At 54.7% G+C, this 14,010-nt stretch overlaps 1 protein-coding gene across 1 annotated transcript; it reads right to left on the minus strand.

Annotated features, from left to right (window-relative positions):
* Positions 1-9,421: 9,421 nt before the first annotated feature.
* Positions 9,422-11,227, minus strand: JKF63_03931 (uncharacterized protein; the record flags this gene model as incomplete). The annotated part of the gene is made up of 1 exon (XM_067899927.1): positions 9,422-11,227. One exon carries the CDS (start codon positions 11,225-11,227, stop codon positions 9,422-9,424), a length of 1,806 nt encoding a protein of 601 aa, XP_067755133.1.
* Between the last annotated feature and the right edge of the window lie 2,783 nt (positions 11,228-14,010).

A 14,010-nucleotide genomic window follows, 5' to 3' on the forward strand; every position in this document is an offset into this window, starting at 1 on the left:
CATGGCCGCTTGCACCTAAAGAGAAACGGGGTGGGTGGGTGGGTGGGTGGTGTGGAGGAGGGAGGCGCGTAGAGAACTTGTTGGGCTGACCACATGACAGGTTCGTGTGGCTTCACTCGCTCGCTCTCTCTCCCCCCGCTTCGCAGATTCAGCAGCTGCTCGGGCAGCTTCGTTACAGGGCGAGCTTGGAGAAAAAGGAGAGGAGCACAAGACACCACACAATCCACCAAAATGCAAAGGAGAAAGGAAGAAGGAAGAAAGGGGGGGCAACTGCAGGGGGGGGGGTGGGGAAAAATGCCAGAGAAATAAAGTTGCATAGGCACGTCGTACATCGAATGGACCCACCCGCAAGCGAGGGGGGTAGGGAGGGAGGGAGGGAGGGGGGGGGGCGGTGCTGCGAAACTGAGGGGTAAAAATCGAACGCGCGAGGGAAAAGCTGGAAATGAAAGAGAATGAGGAGTGACGCTGTGTTAGTGGTGGAAAAAAAAGCGGAGGAACACACAAAATGCGGGGAAGCGGTGCCGAACACACACACACACACACACACACACACGCGCCCGTGTAGAGCAGATATGAAGACAGCGCACTCACTACCCCTGTGGGTGAGGGGTGCGCATAGACACACAGAGATACGCGGTTGTATGGACGTCGTGTACAGAAGAAAGCCACGACAGTCGCAAACGTGCGCGTCCTAGGGAGTAGTCCGGCAACGTGTACTGTTTGTGTGTGCGTGTAGAGGGGGAGGGGGGGGAGGGGGGAGCCATTAGGGCAACCAGCATCCACTACGCGTTAGCGTCACAAGGTCGGAGGTGCAGGGAAACAGTGGAGGAGGGGGGAAGACATGAGAGGGAGTACAGTCGCATGGAGAGCAATGTGGGGAAGGAGTCGTTCCTGTGCTCTCATGTGCATTGCGTAGGCATATAATGCCATGCAGAGAGGGGTTCCCATTCACCTCAAACCAAGTCGCTACTGCGGGTGGGCAGTGGCAATATGGAGGTCTCATGGGCTTGCGTTTTGGTCCACAGCTATTCTGTGTGTGTGGGGGGGTTGTGTGTTGTGGTGGTCGTCAACGGCTCCCTGAGAAGCGCGGTTATTGGGGTAGCAGAAGGATCATGGGCGTGTGAAAGACACCTGATAGGGGACAGGGAAGAATAAATGGGAAAGAGCTGCCGAGGAAGCCCAACGAAAGAAAGAATAAGAGAGAGAGAGCACTACACGGAGCAAGTGGCTCCCCCAGAGCAAGCGTAGAAGCGTAAGGAGAATAGAGGGTCAGTATTTGAGGCGGGCTGAGCTTTCCTCCTTGAATCTTTGAGAGGCGGAAGGTCATGAAAAGAAGAACGCCAACATCGCATGTCATCCCTCCCCGGAAACGTATAGAGCACGTGCATGTGCATGATGCACCCGCTTTGGAGGCCCGCGGAAAAAAAAAAGAGAAAAAAAGAGGTGCGTTGAATATTCAAGAGAGAGAGCCAGTTGAATGTCCCCCCTCCTTACCCGGAGCCATCGCCTCTGTTTGTCACGGAGCGGCGGAGGGATATACCCTCGTCAAGGCAACTATGAAAGGCCAAGCGGTGAGCCAACGTTGACACCCGCACAAGCCTGTTGGTTGTGTGCGTCCACTGCATTGCCCCCTATCCCCCCTCCCCCTCCTCAGGCCAACAAATACTCTGGGGCATGACGAAGCGCACCAGGTAGAGAGGCCTCCACTAGTGTTTTGCTGCCTTTCTTCCACATCACTCCGATCCTGCCAATGACCTGCGCACCCGCAGTCGGCACGGCCACTTCGTTGGTGTTCAGGGCGAGCATAAACATCGTGTTCGTGAATTCCAGCACGGCATCCGGACACTCCCGCGGCATCGCTGAGAAAGCACTCTCTTGGATGGAGGTATCGGTGGTGTCTTCCTACCTCGGCCACGACGCAGCCAGTGTGACACGAACGATGAAGAAGCAAGCCACGAGAGCCCAAGGCCGTCCTCAGGACGTCGCCGCACTCGACCATACCGTTAAGCGTGAGGGTAGACGGAGAGGTGTCAAATGACGTGGCAACGACGCTATTATGGTGGCATGAGCTAGAGTGCGTACATGCCCTCTCGAGCACCTCGCAGATTGCTGCGATGCTCGCGGGCGCTTATTCCATGGCGTCGCAGCTCGTGCTCATAATCACGAAGAAGTCGATTGCTCGACACAACCTTCCACTTCTCCATCAAACATGGCCCTTCTTCGCAGTGTGCATAGCGATGGACGGTACTACTTCTACAACGCAGCTATATGCTTTGAAGCCGTGTTCCTCGACGTACGGGTCGAGGCATAAGGTGCAAGTGAAGCGAAGTCCCCCCGTGTCAGATGAAAAGGCGCCGTGGGGGGACATTGACACCTCTTCATGGCCAGAAGCACCGTAGTAAGTAGCAGGACAACGGCGGTGAGACCCTGGATACGGGTACCACTACATTCATTGGGCTTTTAATCCATCACCACCACAGGGTACGGGCCTGTATTCCCTCCTCTGCCCGCTATCCGGGACAAACCTGTGGTGCTCAGAGAGCGGCATGCCGTCCCGGAAGCGTGTCCCAGAGGTCAGCGTGCCTTGTCTCCTAGATGTACACAAGCGTCGCCTTGATACCCAGAAAGTGCAGGTACTGACAGACTTAGTGGACAGGTGAAAGGTTGAAGTGCGCGAGGCTGAGACAAACGCAATAAGCTTGACGAGGCACTGCCTCTAGTTATTCGGGATAGGCAATCATGAGAACGAAGCGCTGGTGAAGGCTAAGCCAAGGACTGCGAGTATCTTTTTAGCAGGCGTTTGCTTGAGGGAACCAGGCTGACCTAATGGGGCTGGCACCAGAAAAGGTGTGCGTGTGGAGAAGTGGAGGCAGTGAATCATGCGCGGCCCAATGATCCTCGTCCAGGGGTTTCTCAATGAGCAACAAGTAAATGTCTGTGAATGGGAAAAGGGGGTGATATCCATACAGACGGAAAAGTGAGATTCGTCTGATCTTTCCGAGAATGAGAAGCACTGTGCAGCGAATGAGGGTTAATCAGACGGAGGTCATGACGCTGGGACACCAGCGTGAAAGGGCGCAAAGTCGATCACCTTCCCATCAGGTACAGGCCGATGGCCCACGTACATTGCTACTACCCAAGCACGCGCGTCAGTGTTGTGCTTGGAGGGTTGCGGGATGCCTCAAATACAGACAGCTGTGAAGCAACCCGTGAAAACATCAGCCACGAGCCCATTGTTGATTGCTTGCAAGATGTGCCACAATTAATCTGCTTGGGGACTGAGGCCGCCCGGCAATGCAAAGGGCCCATGGTGGAGCAGAGAGACTGAAGTCGTTAATCCAGGCTCTCCCTACTCGCTCTAGCTATTTCCTGGAGTGGTAGTATCAGCCCCACAAGCAGTACCATGCCTGAGCAGAGTTCGTACAAGCGGCATATTCGTCTCACTTCCAGAACAAGCAGCGTACGCTTGCTTGGTGCATAAAATGAGCCGCCTCCTGGGCACGCACTTTTAAGTACATTGTGGAGTCTCACTCGAAGGAGACAGTTCTTCCATGCGGAGAGGAGGCAATCCAGTTCGAACGGCGATCGACTGTCAGCTACCCCTATCTTTGGCCTACACCCCTCACCGCCTCAGGTGGAGCAAGATACATATGGGTGGGTCCCTCTACTGACGACGAGACGTTCATGACAGCTTCTCCTCTAGCAAGCGAGTAACTCCCCTATGAAAGCAGATGACGCTTTTCCTCATCGTTACACGCATACACCAGAATCTACGGCTCGCCGCAGTTCACGATGAGAATGTGTCCTCACAAAAAAAAAAGGGAGCGGTTGTACCTCGTTGCTGGAGGTACACCGAGACGTCCTTACCCCAAGGACTACGGGGTAGTGCATCAATATTGAGTCAGATGCGACTCACATGCACCTCGTCACTTTGCCTTTCCAGCGGTCACTGCGGTAGCTGAGTGATAGCCAGCTGTATGAAACATGGACACACACATGCACACACGTGTGTGCGTATAATGCTTGTGGAGGAGAGGTTTAGCAGAATGTATTCCTGTGTACCAGAAGGAGCGGAAAAAAAAGGAAAGGTGAAGGCAGAATCTGTAGGCGGCAAAGGAAGCGAGGGGTTCGTTAGCCATCCATTTGTGGAGTGTAATTGTAGACGAGTGTCCAGAGAGCATCATAGGGAAAGAATAACGTGCGCTCATGAGCATCAGATGAGATGACATGTGTTGCCGCATTATTCCAAGAGCTGATCAAGCAACTCAATCAGTCTTATGCAGCTCGTCACCACAGAGACGACGACGAAAAAAACGCTGAGTGCACATATATATATATATATATATTTCTTTTTGGCCACGTTTCCGCTTTTGCTTTTCTTGCAGCGAATCGCTTGTCTTTGCACCAGCGCATACTGCACGCTTACGGTGGAACCTCGGATGATGACAGTTGAGTGTCATGTACAACAAGAGCGAGACATACGAAACGCGAAGCGATAGAGGAAAGGGAGGGGAGAGCTGGAAAGTAAGACAGTGTCACGGCGTTTGCCATTCAAAAAAGTACCGTCGGAGCAGAGAAGCGAATTTCAGGTGGCACTGGCTAGCCGTTGACAATGGTGATAAACGCCACCTTGAATAGAAACGATTGAAAGAGATTCACGCAGCCTGGCCTCATCGCTTAGGGGAAGGGGGTGACGTAGAGCAAGCGTCCAGATGCACCAAGTGATGGCTTTATGAGAATTTCTCACCAGTGCCTCCAGCAGATCAACCACCGGGACAAAGCTTGGAACAACCATTGACAAAGCACGTCTGGGAGCGGCAGCGCAGATTGTGACAAGGGCCCTTGGGAACTTCTCGCGCTCGATCAGATTCCCGTGAAGTGTGTATTTGTTCGCCTCGTGCACACCCTGGTCCACTGGGCCGATGATTCACAGTGGGGATCCTTAGCATTTTCTGGAAGAGAGCCGGCCTCTGTCGTGCCCTCACCTTTCTGGGCACAGTTGCACTTTAGCAGCTCACGAGACCAGCTTCGTGAATGTATCCACCCCATCGTGGCTGTTGAAGGCGTGACATTTGCTCTAGGTGTTAACCTCCACGCTCGCCTCGGCATAGTTCCTCTTCACCCCGGGTGAAACAACTGCTTCGATGTTATACCGGAGACACAAATCCATCCAGCGAGCGGTAGCCATGTCAGTGACGCGGACACTAAACTCAAACTCGCAATACACTGGCACAGTGTCAGCTCCAGAAATCACCTTTGCTGAAATTGGTGAGAATGAGCACCCGTAGCTGGGGTCACGGGTTTTATGATCGCGAATCTGGACTGCGATCTGGCGTATCTTTGTGGTGCTCTGTGCAGCGTACTCGATTGCGTTGCAGGTGGTGCTCATTAGCGCCATGAAGGAATGAATCGCCTTGCTGGGCACGTTCACATTCCAGGTGCAGTGGCCCTTGCTTCCCGTGCCGACATGCACGCCTCTGTCGTCAACAAGGCAGAAGCCTGCGCGGAAGCGCTTTTTCTTTAGGTAAACCCAAGGGTGGGAATGCCGGCACAGCCGAGCTTCTCATCGTGGGGGAAGGCGATGTGGGTGGGCCTGATGCGGCGCATTTTCAGGAAGAACGGAGCAACTACCAAGACAGCGGAAAGGAAGCTCTTCATGTCGCAGGCGCCGTGCCCCGTAGAGCTTGCCATCCTTTTCCACTATCGTGAAGGGGTCCCTATCCCACTCCTGGTCAGTCACCGGCGCCACACCTTTGTTTGCCCGGAGGGCGCGTGGCCACCCTGCGTCGCGCCATGGGTTTCCGACAAAGCAGCAAAAGGGGCTTGCTTTGTTCTTTTTAGGGCTGTGGGCGGGGGCGGGTTCCGTTCTCTCGCTCTTGGGTTGGCCTTCTTCGTGGTGGGTGGGGCCGGGGTTTGGCTTGGTCATGCGCGGTGTGTCGGGGCTGGTCGGCTTGCGGGGCGGGTTGTGGCGGGCCGGTGCGGCGTGGGGTGTGGTTGCGCTGCGGTCGGGGCCGGGCGGCGCCCTTGGTGGTGGTGGGGGGCGCGCCAGGGCCGCGCCGCCGCCCCCCCCTCCCCCCCCCCCGCCGCGCTTGGGCGGGTTTGGGGAGGGGCAAAGGAGGCCAAGGCCCCCTGGGGCCACATTTAGGCCCTGCCCGCCCCCCCAGCCAGCAGTAAGTAAACCCACCCCGGGAGGAGCTGGCCGCGTATGGAGAGGGGGGGGGGAGGGCGAGGCCCCGGCGCTGCGTGCCACAGCAGGGGCTCAGCTCACCCCATTAAGCGCAGCAAGTGGTAACGGTTCGGTCATCAAATGCGGGGCCGTGGCTTCGGGCACGCGAGGGGTAGCCCGCGGGTGGAGCTGGAGCGGGGCGTGGTGAGCGTGACATTCTAGCCAAACATTCGGGCAGTCCAGGTTAACAGGCCGGTAAAGGTGGCTGTGGCGCCGTGCGCCTTCACACAGCGGCCATTTCAGCACAGTGAGGCGGTATGGCACGATGCTGCAAGAGTTGCCGAGTAGGACGCCCTGGTCAGTCCTACGGTTGATATTGATGTGTGCTTGTGTATGGGGGGTGGTGGTGGTAGTCCCACTGCGAATCGCCGCCGCTCAGCGGCGTGGGGGCAGAGTGAAGTCGCGAAGGAAGAGGGCGGCTTGCTTGTGTGGTGCAGAACATCCTGGAGAGCTGAAAGGCAAAGCTGAGGATGCTCTTGGCGGTTGGCAGGCTATAGCCGTCGCCCTGGCCAAAGTTAACTGGATCCGCCTTGTCCTACTTTTCCTGGCAGAAGCCCAACAGGCCAATGGCAGCAACGACGGATGCCTTGTAGCAGCCGACGCCGCTTCTACGCACGCGTGTCTTACAGTTCCATGTGTGCCTGTGTGCTGCTGAGGAGCTGCATCTCTGCAACCACCTTGTTTGTGTCGATGTCTGGCGAGTAGGCATTGTCGCGCAGGCTCTTGAAGAGAAAACATGGTTTGCACGGGGGTGTTGACGTCGCGGGAGGTGGTGCATGCCGAAAGAGAGAGAGGAGGAGGCCTGCGTCAGCGATACGGATGGTAGAATTGAGTGATGCGGTCATAATCAACCAGCCGCGGGGCGGTTTGAGGTGGTGGTGGTTGATAGGTTAACGACGGTGTTGCTGTTGACACGCTGCACTTTAAGGCGCCCCTCATGCATCTGGATGGCGTGCGGAACGAGAAGATCTGTGAGACGTCTCAGCGCTTGTGAGGGGGTCGCGGTCACCCTGGAGGTGGCGCACCGGCGGGTGAGGCTCACGGCTGATGCCTGTGGCGGGTAGCGCGCTGCAGTTGCATTCGCACGTCGCTCTGAGCGCGAGTGGGCATGGCTAGCTGGCCAGGTGCGGCAAGCGTCGAGTGTGATAGAGATGAAAGAATAGACAAAGGTGAAGGTTCGCTGTGGGCAGTGTGTGTGTGTGTGTGGTGGGTGGGTCGGGGATGGAGGGTTGAGACAATTTGGGCATACTGAGGGTCACATCGCTTAGAAGGAGTTCTCCATGCGATGCGCGGCAGTTTTGTATTGTGGTCCCCTTCTTCCTTCCCCCCAGGATTAGCGCCGCCGATTAGGCATGATCTTTGCATCTGGAAACGATGTTACCCATGTGGAATATATATATATATATATGCCATCAGAGCCAGACGAAAAGGGTGTGCCCCAAAATCCTTGGGGGGGGGCGATTCTCTGCTTTGGGAAGAGGGGGTGAGGGAGGGTGGGTGGGTGGGTGAAGTAGACTCCTGCAGCCAAAAGCATGCGGGACTATAGCGCGGGGCCACATTCACAGTGAGGATGCAAGAGTTCCACATCAAGGTGGAGCTGGAGGGGGGGGGTTCAGTTCAGGGTGTTGCTGGGAGGAGAACGTCACTGAAGGAGGAGAAGTCGGGGGAGGGGGAACAAAGGAATACGATACGGGAGAATATCGGGTGATATAAACCCAATACTGAACGGGAACCGGCGGCACTTCTCTCGCTTAGCAACAGATGATGAGAGGGAGGAGGTAGAAAAAAAAATGTATCGTTGATACGAATCCTTGCGAGCCAGAAAGCTAGGGAGAAGGCTGCTCTTGGTGTAGTAGAGACGAAGGCACGCTTGTAAAGAGTGACGTACACCGTGTCGATCCAAAAGAGGCGACGGTAGCGCCTTCGTTCTAGTGGACTTGCCACCGGTTGTCCCCTCATTCAAAAATTGTCTACCGGTAAGAATCACAAGGAGTGGTAATGGTGGTGGCTGCAAACATCCGAGCAGCGTACAGCCCCCCCACCTTCACCCTCTTCACACACACACACACACACAGACACAGATATATATATATATATTAAAGCATGAAAAAAGACAAGCGCAGGGTGGGTGGGGGGGGCAGATTGACAGACAAAAAACAAAAAGGACAAAGGAGATATGAAAAAAAAAAAACAGTCCCCCCAACAAACTTAAAAATGCGGTGGCGGTGGTGGTAGTCTAATGTGTGTGTATGTGTGTTGTTGTTGTTGGGGGGGGGGAGGGAAGGGAAGGGAAGGTCAAAGTCTCCTTGTTGTGATCACGCCGATGGTTTCCTGTTGTCGTATTGCGCAGGCGTGCATAGGGGGATACACAGCTTCGGAGACCCGAACCTTCTAATCGTGGTTGACGTGCAAAAAGATGGGAAGGGAGGAGTAGTTAACGGGAGGGGGGGGGGGCGGGGGAGGTGGCGTCACTCACTGAAGATGTTGCATAGGTTTGATGAGACGGGGGACACGAAACCTCTCACAGTACGAGAAAAATAGAAAGAGAAAGCCTCTCCCCCAACGACTAACAACAACAAAAAATAAGACGAGTGTGTCCGTCGTACCTTTTAGCGTATGTGTGTTGTTGGTACTGTGGCTGCTGTAACTATGGCTAACAGGTGACAGCGGATGTCTCCTACACAAAGGAAGCCGAAGCTGTCGCTCTTCAAAGACAGGAGAGCGCACCAGTGCGTAACATTGACGAGGGGAGTGTCCGCCTGCGCGCCTTTGGTGGAGGAGCAACTCCCCTGAGAGGGTTGGGGTTTTCGGGCCTTCCTTTGTTCTCGCTCTGAGTCTCTCCGCCTCTCCTCTCCACCCCCCAAAACAAAACAAAACGATAAATGCACTGCTCCAGTGCTACTGTGACTTAAACACACACCACATGTCACTGGGAGGACGTGTGGGGTGGGAGTGGGAGGTAGCGGCGCGGAGAGAGGCCACTCGAGACCCCTGATAGTGACAGCAGGCGGGTGTATTGTTGCTTTTCCTTTTGCAAACTTGTCAAAGAGACATGTACGCGGAGCGGACGTGAGACACACACACACACACACGACAGCACTGAGATGTGTAGAAAGAGAGGATGGGAGAAACACCGGCGTGGCTGTACTGTGTTCCTTCCTTCCCTCCCCACCCTCCCCTCTTTCCCCCCCTTCTTTAGGGGATCCACGCGCTGAGGAACACACAGGCAGAAACAAAGACACGAAAGATTTTTTTATATATGGAATCGATAGCCGTGTCCGGTGAGTCCTCCCTGATTTCCCTCTCCACTTCTGGAAACGCGTCGGGGTTCGCGTAGCACACAACGTCGTAGGGCTGGCAGCCAATCGTGCCACCGTTCACGAAGATTTCAGGGCTCAGCACCGCTGGCTCTATCGTCATTCCAGTACCACCGGCGCCACAGGAGAACCAGCTGTTCGCGCCGCTTACGAGCACGTCATAGGTGCGCGACACTTTGTTACAGCGCACCCTGGCACATATTGCATCAGGACCTTTGAATGAGGACTTCACCAGGAGATTGTATGCTTTAAAGCAGCGAGCATCGCTGCCAGTGAGACTGCCCGGCATCGCACTCAGCGACCCACTGCCGCAGTGTGTGTTGTGGTAGGGGAGTATCAGAGGGCAGTAGTCGGTGTATGGAAGAGAGCCGCCCAGGGATGGCTGACCGGGGAAGTACTGAGCATACGGTGGTAGAGCTGATGGGTAAACGAGGAGGGCGCACCATCCAATGCTCAACCCGTCTGCAGTGCAGCTGCCCACCGAGTCATTGTGGCTGTCGCAGAACACCGTGGGATGGTTTGTGGTGCCCTCTGTCAGGCAGGGCTCTGTAAAGAGCTTCCCTCCTGCGGAGGCACCGAGGTCGACAGGCTCCGCCTTGTCGAGGTTGACCTTGTAGAAGCCCGTATCCTCCATGGCAGCGAGCGACAGGGAGCTGTAGCGTGCCAGACCGAGTACAGGCGCCATCAGCTCATCCCTTGCAGTGCGGCGCTTCCAGTGTGAGAGCGCCATCTCCGGTGTACCTTCCTCTTCCAGCTCCACCCCATAAAACGTTTCCGTGTCTGCGATACCGTACTTCTTCTTTGCAGCAGCGCGCACGGCAGATGAGTTGATCACCGGTACATTGATTTTGCCTCGCAAATACGGTACGGTGGCAAGCATGCCGCGTTCCTCGAAGACTGAAGATGTGAAGCCGAGCGCGTGGAGGAGTTCATGGGCCGCCACGCGGCGAAGGCTATCTGTGGTGCTAAACGGGTTGCCTCCGTACAGGTCGATCTCCTCTTGCGTCTCTCCCATCGAGGAGGGTAGGCTGCGCGGGTTGAAGTAGATCACCCCTACAGCTGGACGGCGTGTAAGGGTGGCTGTATCGGGGTGATACTGGCAGGGGCAGGCCCATGCTAAGGAAAGGGCGGATTTGGATGTCGGTCCCGCTGCCACGTAGACAACGAAGTCGGCGTTCGACACGCCGGTCGTCTGGTGCGCTGTCGGGACTGTGAAGGAGCCGCAATATTTCCCCGGCAAGGAGTTTACTACGATAGAGGCATGAGCTGCCAGGGGGCGCACCTTCAGTCGCTGCGCGTGCATGTTGACGGCTTGCGGCAGTACGTTGATCAAGGTATTCTTTTTTTCCTCCGTCAAGATATCTGCTTCGGTACACAGTCTCAGCGAACCCCTGAAATCGGGGCGACTCTGGCCGATGGCCGTGCAGTACTTGGACGCGTCCTCCAGGTCGGGGGTGAAGACGGCAATACGGATAGGAGCCCATTCTCGGTCTGTGCTGTCGACGCTGGCAGTGACGGTGGCCCGTGGCTTGACAGCGGCAGGGGCATCCGATCGCTTTAAGTTCGAGTTGACCTGAGTGCGCAGTGTCACGTATGTAAGAGGGGGTTCGCCGAGCTTGGAAATAATTTGAGCGTGCCCGCACAGGGGCGGGGGTTTGCCTGCCGCATCGGAGTCGATGTTCATATGTGGGGGAAAGGCCGCAGCGAAAGGGAGGGCTATGTGCACAAGAAAAAAGCTCAACCAGAACCACAGACTCCACAGCTCGACGGGTGGATGCGGCATGCTGCCCTCCTTGTCACGAAGGATGCCTCACTCCAATCGGTGGAGACTCCCACGAGACGAATTCCCGTACTGGGAGAGGGGGCGAGCGCAGGCAGATAGCACCACCACACACTACACACAATCACCACCAACACAGAAAGGAGAATACACAATAAAAAACAACAAAATATGCGATACAGAAGTGAGGTGCACCCCACACACGGGGGAGGGAGGGGGAGGGGAGAGAGAGAGGGCGGTGAGGTGTGACACACTTATCACAGATTCCAGAACACCCACAGGCGGTTATGTTGGGTGTATATATACTTGTATGTATATATATATATATATATATATAAATGTACAGGGTGGAGGGGAGGGGAGGGGAGAGTTGTTTAAAAAATGGGGAGGGGGTAGGACCTCAAAATGGAAAAAAAATAGACACACCAACACACAAACTCCACCACGTGTGCAGAAACAGGCTTTAACTCCCCCCTCTCCCCTTTCCCCCGAAGAAATTTATATATCGTATGTGGCCAAACGAAAATTCTCTATCGAATGCGGGATCAGTTGTATCACAGATTGTTGTCCTGATTGCGTAGACACACGGAGAGAAGGGGCGGAGGATGTATGTGAGGGTACAAAGGAGGCGGCGAGACCAACAGAGAAGTAGAAAAAAAAAGAAGGCCCCGGAAAAAAATAAAAAGAGGGAGGGAGGGGGGGGGTTGCGTGTGATGGCGTCAGAGAAGTTCACAGGTGGCAATCTACCTCGATAAACAAGAAGCAAAGAGAAGTAAAAGCGTGCGGGAGGGGGGGGGCAGCGGAAGCGTGTCTCTCTCTCTCTCTCTCTGTGTGTGTGTGTGTGTGTACTTTTCAGAGGCAGCCCCAATATCGGAATAGGTGAAAGAAAAGAAGATCGGTGCGCGCGCGCGGAGTTGAGAGGAGAGGGGTGGTGGTGGTGGTGGTGGTGGTGGTAAGAAAAGAAAAGCGGACAAGAAAAAAAGGGAGAGGGTCTGCGCGCTCGAGGTGTAAAGCAGTCGACGCGAACAAAGAAGAAAGCAACAAAATGTGAACGAAAAAAAGTTGGTAGAGAAGTTGGTTGAGAGGGGGGGGGGGGCTGACTCTTGAACAATGAAAAAAATACAACAACAAAGAAGAGAAAGCGAGGATGGCAGCGATTTTAATGTACGATAGTGAAGGCAGAGAGGGGAAAAGAAAAAAACAAAACAGCACTGGCTTTCTGCAGTTTGTATGTAACGAAGGTGAAGTGAGAGAAAAGTTTTTTTTTTTTGGTGACGAGAGGGGAAGATGCCCGTGGAAGCGATACGACCCTCAACAACCAACTCGGAAAGCGTTCAGGCACGATGTGTGTCAGCACCGAGGACATGCAGAACCATGGGAGCGTTGCGTAGCCCCGCACGACCACAGATGAAAAAATAAATAGGTTTGGGGCAAATGTATATATTTTGGGTGGTGAGAAAGGGAGAGCGGGGTGGGGGGGTGATGGTGGTGACGACATGAACAGTGTGCACTACAAAAAGTAGAGGTGTGTGTGCATGGTGAGCTACTCGTGCTACCCATACATGTCCGACAAGAAGCAACGATCAATAACTTCGATCCATTCGTGAATAGATGGAGCCAACGACATCGCAAGAGTGCCTGGGAGAACGCGAAGCGCATTTGTTTCCCAATAGATGAAAGAGAACACACATATTCGAGCCAACAGGCGCAGTACCAAAAAAATTTTCATCTTCGGGTTCGCTGTTCTCTCGCTCTTCAACCCCATCCCTCCAATACGCGGTCGGTGGCGTAGAGGAGTTGGAGAGGAGTTGTGTATTCGCGTCGAGTTGTGTCTGTCTGTAAGTCGATTTTGTCAGTTACATACCTCAGTTGCCTACTCTTTGTGCCGAACGATGAAAGGTTATTCCACCTTTGATATCGGTGTGCTTACAATTATATATACACACACGCGTACACATACGCACAAAGATTTGTGTATATGGACACACAGTGGAGATAGGGAGGTAGGGGTGGGGTGGGGGGTGGGGCTCACAAAGAGAGACCACCAAGGGCCCTAGGAAGAGGAGTAGGGTGTCTGTGCGTTGTGGTCTCTCTCTTTCTCACTCGCTCCCCCTTCCTCCTCCGGCCCCTCCTTTTTTTTTTATAGGTGTGTGTGTGTGTGTGTGTGTGAAGAAATTCATCCCGGCGATGCAGAGAGAAACACTGCGACTGCTCGAGATGGGGGCATAAGAAAAAAAGGGAGGAGGCTCACACAGATGCAGGGGCGGGGTGGCGGAAGGCACCGATGTTTCGAGGCGGCAAGCCATAGAAGTAGAAACACACTTGACACGTCACCCAAGGGGAGAACAAAAAAAAATGCCGCTAACAACACCGGAGATGACTTCCCTCCCCTCCCCCTCCCCTCCCCTCCCCAAAGCGCCTGGGTATGAATATATGTAATATACACATCTAAGGTGACACGTGTGTTCAACGCAGTGAGCAGTGGAGTATATTAAAAACAACAAAAAAAGAAAAAAAAATAGTGAAAGTGATACGCGACTTTCCCAGCAAATCTCTGCCCTCTCGAGTTCGGGAGAGATCGATGGGATAATCACACCTTTGCGGCGACGGTAATGGGGTGGGTGAGTGGGGTTGGCCAGGGAGTGTGGGGGGTGGGGGGGGGGAGGGAACGTGAAGATCTCTCCACA

Source organism: Porcisia hertigi, chromosome 31, assembly GCF_017918235.1.
Source record: "Porcisia hertigi strain C119 chromosome 31, whole genome shotgun sequence".
NCBI lineage: Eukaryota > Euglenozoa > Kinetoplastea > Trypanosomatida > Trypanosomatidae > Porcisia > Porcisia hertigi.